General features: G+C 34.8%; 1 protein-coding gene across 1 annotated transcript in view; it reads right to left on the reverse strand.

Moving 5' to 3' along the window:
* Window positions 1-609: 609 nt before the first annotated feature.
* The window catches only part of LOC149425722 (gonadotropin-releasing hormone receptor-like), a 627,687-nt gene continuing 606,345 nt past the window's right edge, over window positions 610-21,951 (reverse strand). The window contains exon 7 of the mRNA XM_089646095.1: window positions 610-6,762. Within this exon, the coding sequence (XP_089502221.1) occupies window positions 6,121-6,762 (642 nt within the window). The 3' untranslated portion in view covers window positions 610-6,120. The remainder of the gene's footprint in view (window positions 6,763-21,951) is intronic.

Genomic DNA, 21,951 nt, shown 5'->3' on the forward strand with positions numbered 1-21,951 from the left:
TTGGGAGCAATCTTTTGTACAAGATGTTAGACATAATTTTATAGCCGGTATTTAACAACGTTATTCCCCTATAATTACAGCACTCGAGTTGGTCGCCCTTCTTGTGTAGGGGACAAACAATTCCTAGTCTCCACTCTTCGGGCATCTCTTCTTCTGTCCTTACTTTTTGAATTAGGTTATGCAGGTATTGAGTATCAAAGTGTCTCACCCATCTCCTCAGGATGTCAGGCTTTTCACTCAGTATCACTCCGTTCTCGTCCTTGCATATATTTATTTTTGGCTTAAACTCAGCTCTCTGTTATTTACTTTTTTGTAGAAAAGCCTACTCTCATTCTTAAGCCTGAGTGCTTCAGCCTCTCTAATTTAAGACAACAATATAAGACAACAATATACAACAAAGAAAACAATTGATCTTGTCCAGTGTAATGTACAAATGTAGCCCGAACAAGTACAATGGCTTACGTTTGAGGAAGCGTGATAAGGATTGATAGTGTTATTTGATATGATGGTATCATATATATACAGTATACATATATGATGAGGATTTAATTAAAGATCTGCCAAAGTAAAAATGTAAGAATTACAATCTTGATGACACAAAAATACACTGACTTGAGTTTCTGGCAAAAAACCAGAAACTTTTCTGTGCCTTTGTAGATCTACAAAAAACATACGACCGAGTCGACAGGAAAAAGCTATGGAAGGTGTTGTCCAAGTATAGAGTGAATACGAATCTGACTCAGGCAATTGCGTCTCTGTATGAGGGAAGCGTTGCATGTGTTAGGGTGAACGGAGATTTTACGGGGAGGTTTGAATCACAAAAGGTGTTTAACAAGGCTGCGTAATGTCACCATGGTTATTCAATCTATACATGGATAATTGTATGCAACAATTGAAAGAGGTGGGATTGGGCGCGAATTTGAGTAATTTGAAAGTATGTTGTCTCCTGTATGCTGATGATGCGGTGCTGATTGCTAATAGTATGGATGATCTGCAGTCTCTCGTGTATAGTATGAACGAAGTATGCATGAAGAATAAGTTAATTATGAATGTAAGTAAGTCTAAAGTAATGGTATTTGAAAGAGAGAGTACGAAAACAGTGTGCAATATAGCTGTGAATGAGGAATACTTGGAGCAGGTGGATGAGTTTGTATATTTAGGAAGCATGTTTACGAGAGATGGGAAGGCTGACAGAGATATTGAAAGAAGAGTAAATGCAGGTAATTCCATTAATGGAGGACTGAACGCAGTTGGCGCTAACAAAAAATTGTCCAAAGAAGCGAAGTTAGCAGTCCACAATGGAGTGCTGGTGCCTACCCTGATGTATGGAAGTGAGGCATGGAACTGGCAAAGAAAGGATGAAAGTAGATTGAATGCTGTTGAAATGAGATCTCTGAGGCGTATGTGTGGTAAAACCATGTATGATCGTGTGAGGAATGTGGAGATCCGCAAAGAGTGCAAGGCTGATGTAAGCGTAATGTGTAAGATCAAGAAAGGGACGCTTAGATGGTTTGGGCATGTAGAGCGAAAGAGCGAAGAAATAAGTGTAAGGAAAATATACGATGCAAATATGAATGGTAGCAGAAGTCGGGGACGCCCAAGGAAGACATGGCATGACCAAGTGAATCAGATACTTGAGTCGGGCCATGACAAGAGTCAGAATAATAGAATAGTATGTATGAGACGATGTATGAATGTGAATGAGGCAAGGAGTGTGTGCCAAGACCGAGTTGTTTGGCGGTCCGTCCTATCTGCCTACCCCTGCGGGGAAACGGCGTGATGGTTAGTTAGTTAGAATTAATGAATTGGCGAGTAATTTATCATTTTTTGTTTTTAGTAAGTTGAGTTGCAGCGGATAGACTGAAGGTTAAAAATAAAGTTTTCCAGCATTGAGGGAAAAGAGATTACCATCTACCCAATTCTTAACAAGGCCTATGTCGTTTTGAGCTGCGAAGAATGTTCCTTTCCAATTTTTATTTCGAGTTATAAGCACAGTGTCATCTGAAAAATATATTTTAGTTTTCCATTTATGGGTAGGTCACAGAGATTATTTATATATATGAGGAACAGAAAAAGGCCTGGAAAACTTCCTTGATGAACTCTGAATTCAATTAGTAGAGGGTTACTGGGCTTGCGATTTACCAAGTAGGTATGGGAATAAACAGTGAAGAGGTTTTTCCCGGATTCTTAAGGAAATTTGTTATTTTTTTTTTTTTTTTTTTAAGATTTCCTTTTTTTTACAATAAATTCTTACTACCTGTCTATATAAGCAACATATTTTCAATTTCAACTAACACCGTAATATCAACTAGGTTATCTAACAACATTTTGATAAAAACAATTCTAACACTTAGATAAAAATACAACAGAGAGAGTTTAAAATAGAGTGAATTTATGCAACATTTTTGAAAAAGAAGTGGACATTTAAAATCATAATTCAACAGGGGGTTACCATATTCCGACTACTCATTAATAGTTATTTTTTTAACAAAATTCCATCCCAAAATTCCATCGACACTTGAACGAAAAATACAATAAAGGGTCTTTAAAAATTCCTACATCGACAGTTAAATGAAGTGAATTCACGCAACATTTTTGCTAAAGAAGTAAAAATTTGAAATAGAAATTAGATAAGAGTGTTTCCGTATTTCGATTTCTGATTAAAATTGATTTTTTAAACGAATTTTCATTCGCCAGGGAAACATTTTATAAAATGTTACGGACTATTTAGATAGTTTGGTGGGAAACAGCATTTTGAACTTTTTACTAACGGTGACGCGTAAAAGCTTTTAAAGATATTTCAGTAAAGTATTATTATACATGAAGAAAAGAATAGAGCCTAAAACAATTACTTTTGGGAAAAATTGAATTGTTAGAGGGTTACTTACAATCTTTATTGTAAAATTATCTAGGTTTGCCATCTACCAGTAATGTGTGAGATGAACCAGTATTGAGTTCTATCACGGATTTCAATAGAAGAGAACACGTTTTTTTACCATTAAAATTTCCTTTTTTTACAATAAACTTCAACTAACCATAAATCTACACAAGCATCATTTGAGAATTTTAATCAATATTTCTTTTTTAGTTGGTTTAAGTCATAAAAATCTGATCTATTTTGTTTTATAACACCAAGACGAAAAATACAACAAAGGGAATTTAAAAATCCCTACATCGACATTTAAATAGAGTGCATTCATGCAATATTTTTGAAAAGGGAGTGTACATTTAAAATCGTAATTCTACATGGGGTTACCATATTCTGACCAGTCATTAATAGCGATTTTTTTAACTTAATTCCATCCGCCAGGGAAACAATTTGTAAAATATTATAAATGATTTAGGTAGGTAGATAGAAACGCGTTTTGTAAATTTGTACTAGCGGAGACACGTAACATACATATTTTTATAGATATTTCACTACAGTTTTAATATATACGAGGAACAGAATAGGGCCTAGGGCACTTCCTTGTGGGACTCCGAATTGAATTGGTCAAAAGTTATTTATATACATATTGAAAATTTTCTCGGTTTGCGATCTACGATATTAGTTGTGAGAAGATCCATTACAGAGTTTCATCCTGGATTTCAACGAGGAGAACACACATTTTTACAAATTAAATTTTACTTTTTCTACAGTGAACTTCATCTCACTACCTGTTTACCGAAGCAACACATAAACAACAACATTAGCTAGGTTGTGTTACAACATTATGATTAATTGTATTTTATGAGACTTACACGAAAAACACAATAAAGGGAGTTTCAAAATACCTCCATCGACAGTGAAATAGAGTGAATTCATGCAACATCTTTGCTAAAGAAGTAGACATTTGAAATATAACTTATATAACTTACCTTTGGGACAATGAATTGAATTGTGAGAGGGTTAGTTACAATCTGAATTGTTAAATTATCTCAGTTTGCGATCTAACAGTTATGTGTGAGATGAATCAGTATTGAGTTCTATCCCAGATTTCAACAGCAGAGAACACGTCTTCTTAACATTAAAATTTCCCTTTTTTACAATAAACTTCAACTAACAATAAATCTACACAAGCATCATATTGGAAATTAAAGTAAATATTTATTTTTCAGCTGGCTTAAGCTATAACAATCTGATCTATTTTGTTTTATAACGAAAAATACTACAAAGGAAGTTTAAAAACCCCTAAATCGACAGTGAAATAGAGTGAATTTATGCAACATTTTGGATAAGGAAGTGGAAATTTAAAATCGTAATTCTACAGGAGGTTACCATTTTCCGACTTATCCTTAATAGTAATTTTTTTTTACAAAATTTCATCCGCTTCGGAAACTATTTGTGAATTATTATAAACGATTTAGGTAGGTAAGGTGTGAGAAGAACGAGTAAAGAATTATGTCTCAGATTTCAACGGCAGGGAACACATTTTTTAAAATATTAAGTTTTCCTTTTTTTACAATGAATTTCATCTAACTACCTGTCTACCTAAGTAACATATTTACAATTTCAATAAATACCGTAATATTAGTTACGTTAAGTTACAACATTCTGATTTAATGTTAAAACACTTAGACAAAAATACAATAAAGGGAGTTTAAAAATCCCTACATTGACAGAGAAATAGAATGAATTAATGCATCATTTTTGCAAAAGAAGTGGACATTTGAAATATAGATTATAAAAGTATTTTAACATATTTCGACTACTTACTAATTGTGATTTTTTTAACGAAATTTCTTCCGCCATTGAAACATTTTATGAAATGTTCAACTATTGAGGTAGGTGGGTGGAAAACAGAATTTTGAACTTTTTACTAACGGAGACGAATAACGGGTTTTCATAGATATTTCAGTAAGGTATTATTATACATGAAAAACAGAAAAGGGCCTATAACACTCACTTTTGGGACTACGAATTAAATTTTTAGATGGTTTCTTACAATCTATATTGTAAAATTATCTCGGCTTGCGATCTACCATGTATGTGTGAGATGAACCAATATTGAATTCTATCCCGGATTTCAATAGTAGAGAAAACGTTTTTTTAACATTAAAATTTCCTTTTTTACAATAAACTTCAACTAACCATATTTTCACACAAGCAACATATTGACAATTTTAATAAATACTAAATTTCCAGCTGGGTTAAGTTATAACAATCTGATCTATTTCGTTTTACAACACCAAAACGAAAAATACAACAAAGGGAGTTCTAAAACCCCTACATCGACAGTAAAATACGACAGTCAGTTTATTGAACATTTTTGAAAACGATGTGGACATAAAAAATTGTAATTCTACAGGGGTGTACCATATTCTGACTACGTATTAATTGGTTTTGTTTTAACCAAATTACATCCGCTAGGGTAACAAATCTATATTGTTAATTTTCTCGGTTTGTTTTCCACTTTCTAGGTGCGAGACGAACCAGTATAGAGTTCTTTCCTGGATTTAATCGCGGAGAACACATATTTTTACATGTGAAATTTGAATTTTTTTACAGTGAACTTCGTCTCACTACCTGTTTACCGAAGCAACATATTAACATCAATATCAGCTAGGTTATATAACAACATTCAAATTAATTGTTTTTTTTATGACACTTAGACAAAAAATACAATAAAGGGAATTTAAAAATTAAAAATGAAATTTAAAAATTTAAAAAAAGAGTGAATTTATGCAACATTTTTGCAAAGGAAGTGGACATTTGAAATTGAAATTCTACAATGTTAATACCATATTCCGACTACTCGTTTATTCTTTTTAATGACATTTTATCCTTCAGGGAAATATTTTATAAAATATTATAAACCTACCTAAGGTGAGTAAAAACCACCATTAAAAATATTTATTAGCGGAGACACATAACAGATTTTTAAAGATATTTCACATTTACCATCGAAAACTAAAGGACACGTAGATATTTCTTTCAGTAATTGGAAATTACTCAAAGCATTCAATCACATAGGCAAAAAGTAGGACTTTTGTCTTTGCCATTTTTGTTTTAACTCTGTGCTTCATTAATATACGTTGATAGTACAAAATTTCACCTGCCTTTGAGAAGAGAACCTATTCACGAGCTGCCTGAATGATATTTAATGAATGGTGAATCTTTCAGGATCATTATGAAGTTCCTCACACGGCTGTATCACTGTGTAACCCTAAACAACTCATTCGCCTCTCCCTGTTGGCGAGCTGCATACGGTGCTGACGACCGGGAAACATGACCGACTGGTTCAGGGAAATGCCGACATCGCTGTTGTTCCGCTTTCGAATCAATTTACTGCTAGCGCTTCGCGACTTTACTGAAGGAAGACTGAAATGGACCTTGGTAAGGTTCTTTTTGGGTCCGCTGTTAATTTTTTTTTTATAATGATTTCCGAAGTTGTTCGGGTAAGAGCCGCTGGTCTTTATTATGGAAGTTAGTTTTGTGGGACAACTGTCTGTGAGGCTGACAGAATTAAGTTTGGAATCTGAGGAATGACTTTCGTATTCGTTTGGGACGGTATTTATTTCCTGGGAGCCTATATCGTTCATTGTCCATCTCTTCTGGTGGCCGCTGCGTCTGTAGCCAAGATTGAAGATTGACCTATCCAGACTCCGGGTGGTGTGAAGACCTTGCTCCGTCATGCTCTGGTGTAGTTCTGCCTCGTACTTGTGGTAATCTTCAGGTTGAGGGTTGGGATCCGAATGATAGAGAGGACGACAGCTAGTGTGACTTGTTTCGCTCATGACCGCAACGCCAACAATTGAGGGTCGTTCTTGGATACGAACTTGCTGGAATAATCAGAAATGCACAATTAGTTTAGTCATAGAAACAAACCATGAGAAGGAACATTATTATTTTTCTTTCACAAAGCACTACGCAGTGAAATAAATACAACCCATTTCAATCTTAGTTGCAAGTAAAATAAATAGTAATCTCACTATTTATAGAATAAAAATACTTCAGTATTGAGCAATATAATGGATATGTAATTTTCTAGTAATAAGATTCTTTCCAAAGCGTTTTTTCAATTAGAAAAAATATATTATAATAAAAAAACCTTCAACAATATGAAGTATTTGATTTCCGTGAGATGGGACAATCATTTCACAGAATGTTATTGACTTATTCACAGGACTATTTTTTTATTCAGTGTCCTTTCACTTGCTTTTTACTTGCCAAAACAATTTTAAATGATCAAAAGCCATTTGCCAACTACCAAAAATAAGGTATAAATTCAATGGTGTTAACATTTATTTTGTAAAAAATAAACTAGTTTTTCGAATCAGTATTTTTTAAACTTTCTAACATACTCGTACGATTTTCAGAGAAATATCCGCCTCCAATACTTACTCACATAATGTTACTTTAACCCTCCGCGTGCCGCAGGGCATGAAACAACCATTACTATTTAAAATATTGGGCGTGAACGTCAGGTGTCTCAGTAGCTGCCGCTAGTGATTTACGCTAGCATTGCATGAGTAGAAGTAAGATCTACCCATACTGCCCTCAGAAGCATACGTCATCTAAGTCCGCGCGGGTCTCACATACCCTACCAGACATACGAGTAGTTATTTTGTAAGTAGGTCATTTTTAAAAATTTGTTTTCTTATTAGTCATGATTGCATACTTAAGTTTTATATTTTTTCAAGATATGCGCAATAAATTCGGGATATTGAAACACTATCAATGAACTGAAGAAAATCATAATTACGAAAATAATGTTAATTTAAATTCACTTACATTCCGATACCAATTTTTTACGTGTTGTCATGATTATTACACTACATAATAAAATGAGAAGCAGACAACCCCAGGCCTGGAGTACTGTCACCCCACCAATAAAAGACCTAACGGAGGAGATTAGCGTACACTTCTAAATGGCGAGATCGGCAAGCAATCTAATATTATTGTTTCCTAAAACACTACTATTGCATTGCAAAGATAGTATAACTTGAAGGCGCCTATGCATACCGCACAAAGGGGTGTCCAATAAGCAAGACTCCTACGCCCGTGATCCAACTCGGAACCAATTCAACCAGTTTAGCCGCTAATAATCAGCGAGACACCTGCCCTCAATACAACTATCTAGATAACATTCAGTTCTGGAAGAATCTTGCATAAATACATTAATATGGAAGCCAAAAAAAATATTTTTTAAAATGAAGGTAATGTTGGTAATTTTTAAAATAAGTATGATACAGTTAAAATATGACCGAAGGAAATGCAGTCAGATTAGCTCAGTGGTTTGTAGAGCCCCGGCAAGGCTAAGGTTCCGGGTTCAATTCCTAAAAGCGGCCATATCTTTTTTGATTTTTATGTTGCATATTTTTGTTTGAGAATTGCTAATATTGTGTACAATGATTAAAATAATATTTAAGTACATATTATGGTTTAGAAAAAAATCATGGAGATTTTAATTTTTAAAAGAAAGTTAAACATTCCTGGGTTACGAATAACCTGAAAATATTTGAAAATCTCCTACTACCACCACAGTAAGCTTAAACTGTTGCTTGTGTTGTGATGGAGGACTTAGCCAGCCGAGGAATCGAACATACTACGCCTAGGTGTGACCCAAACGCGATGTCAACTTGGCCACCGACCGGTCGGTATATTATTAAAAATTTTAATTAAAAAACATACAACACCAAACAAATAAAACACACCGCATGACTGAACCGCTGATTCATTACAACCAGTTTACGTCAGTATTATATCTATGGTATAAAAAATCTAAATCAAAGTCGATTGGCAAAGTCGTGGAAAATTCCCCAAAATGTGGAAATTTGTAACGGATGTACATCAAGTAAATTAAATATTTTGAGAGAGCGAGACCTGTCTTATGACTGGCAACACTCATTAGCTGCTGTTCCGATGGTTGCTCGGATAATGAGCAAGCAGTGCTCGGCGGACAGCGATTACAATAAGACAGACAGACGGAAGGAGCTCGACGGGTTGGCGATTGGCATGAGTACGTGAGGTTTACATCATGCAATGATAATTTTACTGAGGTGAAGCTATAAGTGAAATCACTATACATATATTAATACTCAGTTTCTTTGTTTTTTTTCGGGGGGCATTTAGGCAAAAAGCGACCGATCTCCCCCTCAATTCGATACGACTCGAGGTTCGTTTTGGCGTGCGAGAAAAAAAGTCCTATTCAATTGTTTTTTTGTCGAATTCCTGGCGAGCGGAAAGCGACCGCCACTTTCACAGAGCCGCTTCAACTTGAGGTTCATTCTCGTGGGACGCGTTTTAGGCGAAATTCAGTATGAGTTTGTATGGAAATTTTTCCCCGACCGACTCGAACTTATTCGTTTGGGAATCGATGTCGACAAAAATTTTAGGAACCTCTGGCGGCGGAAACTGGAAGCGCTCAAGGCGCGCCATACGAAAGCGCAGCAGTACGCTCTTCTACCGCCAGGATGGCCTAACACACAAAAATTTGATTCGCGGCCGTTTAATCGACAGAGCTTCCCGGCGACAAATCAACGTTTTTCCCGCGAGTATTGCCACACGCGCGGTTTCGAAACGGCTAAATTTTGATGCATTTTCTCAATGTTTCATTTTCATCGTTCACCATCGATCTGTAGAACTTTTTTTCCTTCACCGTTTATATTTTTATTCAATTTCGAACGCACCCCGAACACGAAATGATTAAAAAAAAAAATCGTGCGCCTCTTTTGCTCGAAAATGTTTCGTTTTTCGCATTACTGTAACGTAAATTAAAAAGACGATTGATTTTGATCGAGCGTCGGGTCTAATTTAATCGGGTATCGTGGTTTTTTTTTTTAATTTCCCAAAAAGTTTTACGAAATTTCTCCATTTATCGGGAAAAAGGTCTTATTTAAGTGGAAATGTTTTTCTTTGCATAATGGTATCATTGGAAAAAAATAGTCACGTGGTCACTCAAAACCACGTGGTACGCTTTTTTTATCAAATCTACATGGTCAACCTAATGATTGAATTCCGTCGAAAAAATGGAGGCTACGGTTAAAATATTCAAAAAAATCATCGTCCGAAGGTTTAGGAACGTTAATCAGCCGTCCTTCAAATGGCGCTCGGTTCAAAATGTCTCACAATAACCGGCTAAAGTTTGTTACGTAATACGATCGCTTAACAACTTGTGTTACTCCACTTTCCCCCATGGCCACGGTCATGTTAAATGCACGTGTTACCCCTTCCACCAAACAAATGGTCAAACGAATACCGCTTCTTGCCTTTCACACTCGCCGCGCTGACCCAATTTCAATTCACCCGCCTTTGCGCGAACAGTGTCCCGCGCCGGAACAAACTGCAACGCTCGCAACATGACGCACAAATCACGCATTATTAGAAGCGGACTAATTCTTGAATATAACTAAATATTTCGCGCAGCCAATTCACAAACATGTTTCGACATCTTAACTTAAACTTTGTTTGACGGAACCACGCTTCCGTCAAATTTTCAAGTGCCTCACATCACCACAACAGTACCGCCGCCCTTTGGGGCGCGGGCAAAAACCAGCTCGGCGTGATTACTTTATCTCATGACAAGGCGAACCGTAAGATCTTCAGTATATCCACTTTACCTGTGTTCAAAACCGTAAATTCTCTTTAAATCCCATGCTTCATCCTGTCGTTACGTTAAAGAGAGAGTAGAGATCCAATTCAACCCTGTTTTTCTTTAGAAAATGTTAAATATACCTGTGTCTTTTATTCATGAGTAATTATTGTTTTAACCTGCCCCTTCCCTGACCGATGGACGAAGAAATGAACTAAAAAGCTCCCCACCCCTGATCGAATTCGACTTCTCATCTGCCTACCTTTTTACACTGAGCTAGCAAATTGCATTACACCTGGTTCAAATCCAGATGGGTAAACATAATATAGCAACTTTCAACTAGGGGCCTAAACATAATATAGCAAGTTTGACATTAGCTATTTTAACAAAAAAATGCCATTTTAAAATAGTCGGGCTTTTGGACAATCAGAAATCAGCCAATCATAGACTAGCACCGAAGAGATGTTTTATTACATAGTGATGTTAATTAAAAAAACGATAAAATCTGTGTAGGTACTTACTTTGGCGGTTTATCTTTTTAACATCGATAATGTTTTTGAACGAAATAAAATTAAGTTTGGTAAAAATAATTTAGCACGGGTACCGTCGCTCCGTAGTGAAAAACTACATCCATAGCGTCACGCAAATTTATAGTTTGTACCAGGAGCGCAGAAGTTAATAGGGTGAAGCGATGTTAATTGTTTTGTAAAATAAACATTTTTTTAAATCAAAAGTTTTTCCAGTTTGTTATATAATCATTAAATTTGGGAGGCGGGCATGGGTACCGTCACGCGTCGCCTCGGGAGCCATTCACATTTAAAGTTTTTATCTCTTTATTTTTTAACGAGTAGGTACCTAATTGCGTTATGAAAATATTTTTTCGGTATTTTTTTTTTTTAAATTAAATTAAGTTTGAATTTTAAACTTTTTTCCTCCATAGTGATAATTCTTAAAATCCATTTCTGCTAAAAATTACCTCGAGGACGCTGTAATCTACCAGGAGCACAGTAGTTTGGGAAAGTAATTTACTATTAAAAACGGTTTATTTAATTTTTTTTATATATAATGATATATAAATTTTTCAATTGAAAGTTTTTACATTTTGAATGTTTATGAAGCAATGTTTTTTTCCAAAATAAAACTCCCTTGGACTTTTCAAGAGTGTTGGTGACAAAAACCTTACATACGATATGGGTATCAAATAACGCGTCTCGACCTACACAACACGAATGGCTCGGTGAAAAAATGATCAGTAAACTCCTTTGCATATTTTTTTCTCAAAATATTCATTCCTTTCGAAAAAACATATATTTTAATACATTTGTGGACACACACTCATTGTTTCATTAATACGCAAACATACATATTACATTTATAAACATTTTTATTTAAAAGTTTAAAAATTTTGCGTGTCAATTGAGCAATGCTTTTTCCAAAATAAAACTCCCTGGGACTTTTCAAGAGTGTCGCTGACTTAAGCCGTACATACGATATGGGTATCAAATTACGCGTCTCGACCTACACAACCCGAACGGCTCGGTGAACAAATAATCAGTAAGCTCCTTGGCTCTTTTTTTTCTCCAAATATACATTTTTTGAATAAAAGTTTTTGCTTTTCGCGTTTTTATAATAATATTAATTTTCACATGCGGGCATGGGTACTGTCACCCCGGGAGCAATTCATATTAAAAGTGTGATCCCTTCATTTTTTTTACGAGTAGGTACCTTATTGCGTTATGTATGCATTTTCCCGATATTTTTTTATGAAATTAAATTAAGATTGGAATGAAGACTTTTTTCCTCCATAGTGATAATTCTTATAAAGCTATTTCTGCAAAAAATTACCTCGAGGACACTGTAATCTACCAGGAGCACAGAAATTTGGGAAAGGTATTTAATATTAAAAACGGATTATTTAACTGTTTTTTTTTAATATAATTTTTTCCAATAAAAGTTTTTACATTTTGTGTGTTTATAGAGCAATGTTTTTTTTCCAAAATGAAACTCCCTTGGACTTTTCAAGAGTGTTGGTGACAAAAACCGTACATACGATATAGGTATCAAATTACGCGTCTTGACCTACACAACCCGAACGGCTCGGTGAAAAATGATCAGTAAACTCCTTGGCACATTTTTTTATCAAAATATCCATTTTTTTCTAAACATAAATATATTTTAATACATTTGTGGTCACACACTCATTGTTTCATTCATATGCAAACATACATATTACATTTATAAACATTTTTATTATTTTTCTCTTATTCCGCTTCACTCTTAATACGCAATATTTCACTTTCAAATAAATGGATTTAGCTTTATTAATTCAAAACATGATTTATTATGTCGGAGGAGACGGAAAAATACGCACTTTAATTTTAATTTCGTTTATTAAGTCACTTACGCGATATGTCAATTAGTAAGTGCGTATTTTTCCGTCTCCCCAGACATAATAAATCATGTTTTGAATTAATAAAGCTAAATCCATTTATTTGAAAGTGAAATATTGCGTTTTACGTAAAGCGGGATTTGTAACCTTTACCACATTTTTTTATTTAAAAGTTTTTAAATTTTGCGATGTTTTTTCCAAAATAAAACTGCCTGGGACTTTTCAAGAGTGTCGCTGACAAAAACCGTACATATGATATGGGTATCAAATTACGCGTCTTGACCTTTCCAACACAAACGGCTCGGAGAAAAAATGATCAGTAAGCTCCTTGGCACTTTGTTTTCTTAAAATATCCATTTTTTTCTTTAATTTTGTAGTCCCACACCTTCGCCTCATCTACATTCAAATACTACACCACGCACCACATTTTTACCCATTAGTTGCCTGCAACGGGCAAAAAGCTAGTTTAGATTAATCTCTACTACAAATCGGTATAGGTTATAAATACCAAAAATATAATATAGGTACATTGAAGCTTGTTCTATCGCTTGGCTTGATCAGAATTAAAATCAAATTTGTTAATCACATCATGAAAAATATAAGCGTAAACTACTAAATAGATTTCTTTTTCAAGAGTTTACTATGAACTCGTATAAGAAATAACTTTAAATGTTTATTTGCTACCACTTTACTTGATTAACTTTTTTCCCGTTTTTATTATATTATTGACTTAATTAATTTATTAAATTGCGTGTAAGCTTGTCTTTCTCCGATATTATTATTTTTCATCACCAAAATATTTTATCGTTTCAATACATCTTTTTGAAATTCACTTTCGTTTTCTTGAAAGAATGAATCAATGAAGTGAATTCTTGGAAGTGGAAATTAACCCACTACGTGACATCCGATCGAGCTAAAACCCGGCAGATAGTCTCGTTGTCGAAAATAATGCATTTTGGTAGACATAGTAGACGTATACGCATTTATCTGAATTTTTATGACATTACAACAATTAATATACGTAATAAATGTCGGTTCAGTTGTTAGCGTCGTTGACTCAAGTCCCCTTGGAGGAATGTTTACTCCTCGGTAAAACTTTTATTTTGTAATTAGGAATCTTAGAAGAAATCTTGAAATTAACCCACTACCCGACACCCAATCGAGCTGAAACTCGGCATTTAGACTCGCTGTCGATGATAATACATTTAAAAGCCAACATACACACGAGGACATGTACGTATTTATTTGACATTGTATAACATTACAACAGTTAATATAATCAATAAATATCGGTCCTTCCTAATTGGGATCTGACTCAGTTGTCAGCGCGGTTGACTTCAGTCCCTTGGGAGGAAGGTTCAATACTAAGTAAAACCATTTTTTTAAAACTTTTTTACTAATAAAAACAGATGTATTATAGCGAAAAAAATCTTTTTTATTTTTACAGTTTGATTTTTTAAATCTCAAAATACTACTTGTTAATAGATGGTTTTATTCCTTATTTACCTGAATTAATGATTTATGTCTCATAGAAAACATGCTTTCCATTTGTATTTATAATGACTAATAATTCGTTTTTGTAGCTTTATAATTCATCGATAATTTCTAATACTGAGATTAGTTAAAATAAATTGTTTTTTAAATTTCATTTGTAAAATGGTTTTTATAATGATTCCAGTGGGCCGAGGCAGACGTTGTTCTGCCACAGACCGCCTTTATGAGGGGAAGTTAAATTTTGGTTTTGTATGAATTTTTGGCTGAGAAATAAGAAAAATTAAATTGTCGTTGAAAAAAAATTTTTAGATCTCGACAACAGAGGCCACATATCGTGTCTAAAACCATTCTATATTTCAAGCTGGAACCAACCATACACTTTCACTGAAATCGGTTGGGCGGTTTCAGAGATTAGCGTGTACGAACGAACACAGTAACACGTGATTTTTATACACTAAGATTATGTAAGATCTCCTTCTGCAGCACATCTTTTTATAAAAAAATATAATATAATAGCTATAGTAAAATATATTTAACATATGTATGACCGGTCAATGGCTTATTTGGCATTGCAGCTGGGTCCCACCCCGGCGTTGTGAGTTCATTTTATCGCCTGGGTAAGTCCTTCATCGTGACAAAAGTAACATTTTCCGCTTACTGTGATGGTAGTTAGAGATTTTGAAATATTGTCAGGTTATTTGCAATTCGGGAATGTTTGTCTTATTATAATTAACACTTCCGGCGGGAAGGGTAGTTAAACCTCTTACGCCGCACATTGGGGTGACTTCATGTAATGCGTTGGCTGAAATTCAGAAAATCAAATGTTATTTACAATGAAACAAGTATGCTAGTTTTGAAGTTCATTAAGTGTTGCATAATTACTGTGGTGAACGTATGTCTGTCGGTATGAAAGAGACAGGCATATCTGAGTGAGACAGCATGACCGAGACGTATAAAAAGGCGTGTCTGTTGTAACTCGTCCTCTCTTTGCAATAACATCTCGAATACTGTCCATTCCTATAAATACTAAATAAACCAAATAGTATGGAGTATCAAACCGTATATTATTTACAAATTATCTGAGTGATCAGCACGGCAGATCACCACAGTTGGCGCAGCCGAAAAAAGGAAGCTGAACAGCCGCTAAATTCTTCCTGGAGGAAGAACTACAGTAGGCGCAGCTGAAAGAACTACAGTTGGAGCAGCCGAAAAAGGAAGCTGAACAGCCATTAAATTCTTCCTGGCGGAAGAACTACAGTTGGAGCAGCCGAAAAAGGAAGCTGATCAGCCATTAAATTCTTCCTGGAGGAAGAACCACAGTAGGCGCAGCTGAAAGAACCAGAGTTTGGTTATAATCCCACCGAGCACCGCAGAAGGGATTATTGTCGCATGAAAAAAAAATTTGGGGGCAGCTTCACGGACAGTATCGGACATTGAAGGAGCATCGAGGCAAGGAACTGGTGAGGAGATTCAAGGCGCTGAGCTCAAGCAATCAGCAGCCGAGAAACCGGATGAAAAACGGATCCAGGCAGCTTGTACCGGGACCCGACACGGGAAGGCGTGGCGGTGGTGACCGGACGAGAAGGACGACCAGGAATCCGGACGGAGCCAGAAGACGGTCGGACGCGGAAGGGCGGCGATCGGCAGCAGCATCAATCATCAGATTCGTGAGTTGAGTGCTGTTTGTTGTTGTTTTTTCTGATTATTGGTAATCTGTGTGGAAATGGAGGGAGTGGGTTTACCCAGGTTTTGTCACCTTAGGGACGGGCTGGAGACGTTCGTGCTACAGTTTGAGCAGTTGATCCTCGTCAATGATGACAAATTTAAATCCGAGGATAAAAAAAGAGCGGTTTTAATATCCCACCTACACACAGACACGATTAATCTACTGATGGATTTATGTTTTCCAAAAAAAATAACAGAATTATCGGTTGAAAATATATTTTTGTTATTAGGAAACCACAATGGTGTTTCAAAGAATGTGTTTAAGGAACGTGGAAATTTTTTTGCGGCGAAACAAAAAGTTGGGAAATCTATAAATGATTATATAGCTAGGTTACGTTGTCTAACAAGATTCTGCAAATTTGAAAGCAGACTGGAAGAAAACTTAAAAGATATTTTTGTGACTGGTTTATTAGAAGGTCGTATTAAAGAAAAAATGTTTTTAGATGCAGAGAAGCTAACTTTAAAAAGTACATTAGAGTGCGCATCGGGAATGGATTCATTTCATAAAAAATATTACGTGTATTAAATCCGAGAGTGTCGGGCTTATTTCTAGAAGTAAGCAAAATTTTAATAGTAGTGCGGGTAGGAATTATTCTACTTCACCGGCGCGGGCGAAAGACAAAAATGTTACAATTCCCAGAAAGAAATCAGTAGAACGTATACAACAGTTGAAGTGCAAATATTGTAATTTAAATAATCATGATTCCAGTAATTGTAGATTAAAAAACGTGACGTGTTTTAATTGCAAAAACAAGGGACATTTTAGTAAAAATTGTCGCGGAAAAAAACGGGAGGAAGTTTCATCTGTGTTTGTGAATTCAAGTGAAATAAATTCAAGGTTAACAAGAAATACCGATCCCATTTATTTATCGTTAAAAGTTAATAACGGTATCATCATAAAAGGATTATTTGACACGGGTGCAGGAATATCGATCCTATCGGATAAAGATTATTGGGAACATTTTAAAGATGTACAATTAAAGCCGAAGAATTTAACCCTGAAAGGTTACAATAATTGTAAGTTACAGTTACTTGGGTGTTTAATTTTGTCAATTAATTTCAATGGTATTACTAAAATAATGGAATTTTGTGTTGTAAGGGATGGTTCAACCACTGTGCTGGGTAGAGACTTCGTAAAAGAATTTAACATTGGTTTTACGGGTTTCGAGACGGTTTCTTCACAGTTGAAAAGTGAAATTCTCACGCATAATATTCACGACGTAAACAATAATAGTGTCGAGACGTTAGTGCGTAAATATCCGGAGGTATTTTCAAGTAAACTAGGTAGATTCAATAAATTTAAAGTTCATTTAAAATTGAAAGAAAATGCAGAACCGAAATTCTGCAATCCGAGAAGTATTCCTTTCGCTTTGAAAGCGGAAGTTGAAACGGAATTGAACCGTTTACAGGAAGAGGGAATTTTAGTTCCGATTAGTTATAGCAAGTTTGCATCTCCTATCGTGCCCGTAGTTAAAAGCGATGGAAGCATTAGAATTTGCGGGGATTATAAATGTACTGTGAATCCACAATTGATTGTTGACAAATATCCCATGCCGAAGATAGAAGTTTTATTATCACAAATTTCGGGCGGAATAATATTTTCAAAAATTGATTTACGTCAAGCTTATTTACAGTTGGAACTAGACGAAGAAAGTATGGAATATACTACGATTTCTACACATTTGGGGTTATTTAAATTCACTAGGCTAGTGTTTGGGATAAACAGTGCACCGGCAATATTCTGTAGAACTATAGCTTCATGTCTACAAGGTTTGAAGAAAACAGCGGTTTTCCTGGATGATATTATGGTTACGGGAGAAACGATAGAGGAACATAATGCTAATTTAAATGCAGTTCTTAATAGGTTAAAAGATTGCGGTTTGTGCGTAAATATTCAAAAGTGCAATTTTAACGCTTCATCGGTATGTTTCTTAGGGTTTGAAATCTCGAAGGAAGGGATTAAACCTATGGAAGATAAAACGAACGCAATTAGTAAAGTCGCGCAACCAAAAGATTTATCAGAGCTACGCAGTTTTTTAGGAATGGTAAATTTTTACCGATCTTTTGTGCCAAATATGTCTATGTTATTAGATCCTTTGCACAAATTATTGAAAAAAAATACGAATTTTGATTTTAATCAAGATTGCGTAAAAGTTTTTAATAAAATAAAATTAATTTTATGTGATAATCGAGTGTTAGCACATTACGATCCAAATGTTACTTTGAAGGTAGTTACGGACGCCTCAACGAAAGGTTTGGGTGCAACATTGTTACATGTGTATGAAAATAATTTACAAAGACCTATTTCTTTTGTTTCTCGTAAACTGACAGAAGCGGAAAAGAAATATTCAATTTTAGACCTCGAGGCTTGTGCAATTGTGTTTGCTTTTAAGAAGTTTTTCGAGTACATTTACGGAAGGGAATTTATTCTAGAAATAGATAATGAACCTTTATGTAGAATTTTTGGTGAAAAAAAAGGAATTCCTGTTTTAACTTGTAATAGATTACAACGTTATGGTGTAATTCTCTCATCTTTCAATTATAAAGTTCAATACGTAAAATCAACATTAAATTGTTCGGATTACTTATCTCGCGTACCTGTAGGATATCCTGTTGAGGAAAATAATAACTTTGATTCAAGAATTTTGTGTTTATTCAAAAATAATAGCGAGATGCCAATAGATGTTGAGGAAGTTAAAGCAGAATCTAATACGGATAAAATATTATTAGAAAAAAAATTTCAGTCAGGTTATAATGAGAAGTTAGAATGTTTTCTCACAGATTATAGGAATGCACCACACTGTACAACAGGGTTAGAGCCAGCAGTTCTAATGTTTGGTAGAAGGTTAAGGTCAAATTTGAATAATTTTATACCTAGAGGGGGGAAGGTAAAGGAAAATGTGATTGATAAAGATACCAAAATGAAAATGTCAAAATGTCAGGAAAATCAGAAATTCTATTATAAAAGGAATAACAAAGTATCGACGAATTTTAAGATTAATCAGAAAGTTATGGTTAGAGATTTTAGAGACCAAAACAATGATAAGTGGGTACCAGGGAAAGTATATAAACGTTTGGGAAATAAACTATATTTAATTGAGGTTAAATTGAATGATAAAATCATGTACTGGAAAAGACATTTTGATCAATTATCCAAACTGTGTGTATCATGGGAAAAGAAGCCTAGTATTAGAGTCTGAGACGAGGAGGCTATCGTTCGATGAGTACGATGTCTCCGACTTTGTTTCGGATGACAATCTAACCCGGGGCAACATGGCGTCAACGTCGGGGAACTGGAAGGAGCGCCTTCGACCAAGGACAGAGAAATCATAATAAGCAGCAGTCAACTCCCGAATCAACATGATTATAAATAGAAAAAGAAAATGTTGTTAAATAATAATTAAATATGTGTATGTATGTTTTATAATTATTATTAAGATAATCATGTTGTGTTACTGTCTGCTGATTTAAGTGTGGAGGGATGTGGTGAACGTATGTCTGTCGGTATGAAAGAGACAGGCATATCTGAGTGAGACAGCATGACCGAGACGTATAAAAAGGCGCTGTTGTAACTCGTCCTCTCTTTGCAATAGCATCTCGAATACTGTCCATTCCTATAAATACTAAATACACCAAATAGTATGGAGTATCAAACCGTATATTATTTACAAATTATCTGAGTGATCAGCACGGCAGATCACCACAATTACCCCGAAGCCAGTCGTCCTAATCGCGATACTGACGGGAAGAGATCAGTTTGAACTTAACCTTTGTGCGGGTGACTGTGTCAGATTTCGAAAGCGCGTAAATTTCAATACTTTCAAGTTTATAAAAAGCAAAACCTATCAAGTTTACAGATCCAATTCAATATGGATAGGATGTCTTATGGTATGTACTTTAATTATATTACAGTAGTTATTGATATCCTTATACTATATGTCATAAATTTAAATTAAAACAAACACCTATTTGAATGAAATATTTACTTGTATATTAAACACAGAGGTATGTATATAGTTTAGAGTTCCACGAGATTCCGTCATATTTTAAGTGTTTTTATATGGTTAAGTATCTTAGCTACAAGATTAAATTATAAGTAGTTGCTAGTATGCACAATTTTTTAAATTATAGTACTTGAAAGTAAGGACTATCAGTTTTCATATAAATCAGTTGTAGTCTAATAATCAATGTGTTTTTGTTTTAGATACAATTTCTGGCGTGGTTCTTACGAGATTCGAATAATACATGATTATGAAGAATTCTGGCGTTAAGAAATTTGACGAAAAAGTAAAATTCCTGAAAAAACACCTCTTAGAACTTACTCATTGTCAACTCTTTAATCAAAAAGAACTTTTTAATGAAATAGCTGCATTCTGTTCTAAATTGAAAACCAAATGGTTGAAGTGTCACAGAATCCATGACTTCTTTTTATTAAATAATAAAGAATAGATCAAAAGCCTCGTTATATTTAAGAATTATAAACCTTTACCAGAAATAGTAAAAACGAAAAGAGGTCGACCCACACTGTCATTTGATATGTCGTCTGAGCATACGAAACGTCATAAAACTATACTATTGCGATCTAAAACATCTAGTACTGAGTTAGCCTTTGCTACCCACATGAGTTTTCGGTTGCCAGGTAAAGCAGCAGCATCGATTGTAGTCAAAGACGTCACGTTAAGTACGCCGACCAGAGCAAATAAGTACAGAAAAGCTTTTACCGATAAAACCCAAAACAAAAAGGTATTGAGTGGTGATGAAGCACTCGCTTTGATTGTAGATGCCAAACTTAGTCGCTACCAATACAATTTAATAAGAGAAAGGGATGAAGAGGTATTTTCTTCATACAAAATTGTACAAGGAGCTAAGAAAAAATGTTACCCATTAAGTGAATTCATAAGGCCCAGGCTACACGAGGGGTTCTCCCGCCGCGGGAAACCGCTCGAGAAAGCGACCGCGGACATTATTTGGTTCATTCTTCAAAATGGATCCGTCAATGATCACTGCTCTTGCAGCGCTTATTTTAATAGAGTTATTAAAAATAAAAAAACGACGAAGCGTTTGGGTGGCACCAATTTAAGTAATCGTTTAAATTCCGGAATATTTCATTTAATGTTTAGTGTACACCGAGATAATCCTCAAAAGTTCTTCACATACTACAGAATGTCTGTGAACTCGTTTGATGAACTTCTATCAATTGTGAGCCATAGTATTAACAAACAAGATACAAACATGCGACGATCCATCAAACCTGCAGAACGCTTGGCTATCACACTCAGGTAAATAAAATCACATAATATTATTTATTATTTTATTTAAAAAAAAATATTAATAAAAAGTAGACCAGAGTAATTTATTGAAGAGGTAGGTAAGATATAATATTATAATAATCATAATTTTCTTGTGATGTGTCAGAAGCAGTCTCATTTTGTGGCGATGCTACTCTGCTTATTGGAGAAAATGCTTCAGAATATGTTCTTGAGCCTGAGCTCCCATCCTGGTTTCTGCGGTAAATAAATTCAGACAAGTTGCTGGGAATATCGGGATTTGTATTTTCATTATTTGCGTAGGTTGTTTGCTTTCTTTGTATATTTCTGAATAAACTGGTGATTTGATATCGGTTTTCCATTGCCAAATCTGGTGTCATCGAATTCATAATGGGTACAAACGACATAAGAAATGCACGATTTCCCTTTTCATCCTTATCCTTGTTATCTTTTTGCAATTGCAAACTTTCGTTCAAAATTTTGGTTATTTGAGGAATTGCATTTTTTTCTTTTTGGTTTTTCTTCATAGAAACTTGTCTTTCTTGAGGTGGTCTCATTAGAA

Source organism: Hesperophylax consimilis, chromosome 2 (assembly GCF_061612785.1).
Source record: "Hesperophylax consimilis isolate HC1 chromosome 2, BYU_Hcon_1.0, whole genome shotgun sequence".
Lineage (NCBI taxonomy): Eukaryota > Metazoa > Arthropoda > Insecta > Trichoptera > Limnephilidae > Hesperophylax > Hesperophylax consimilis.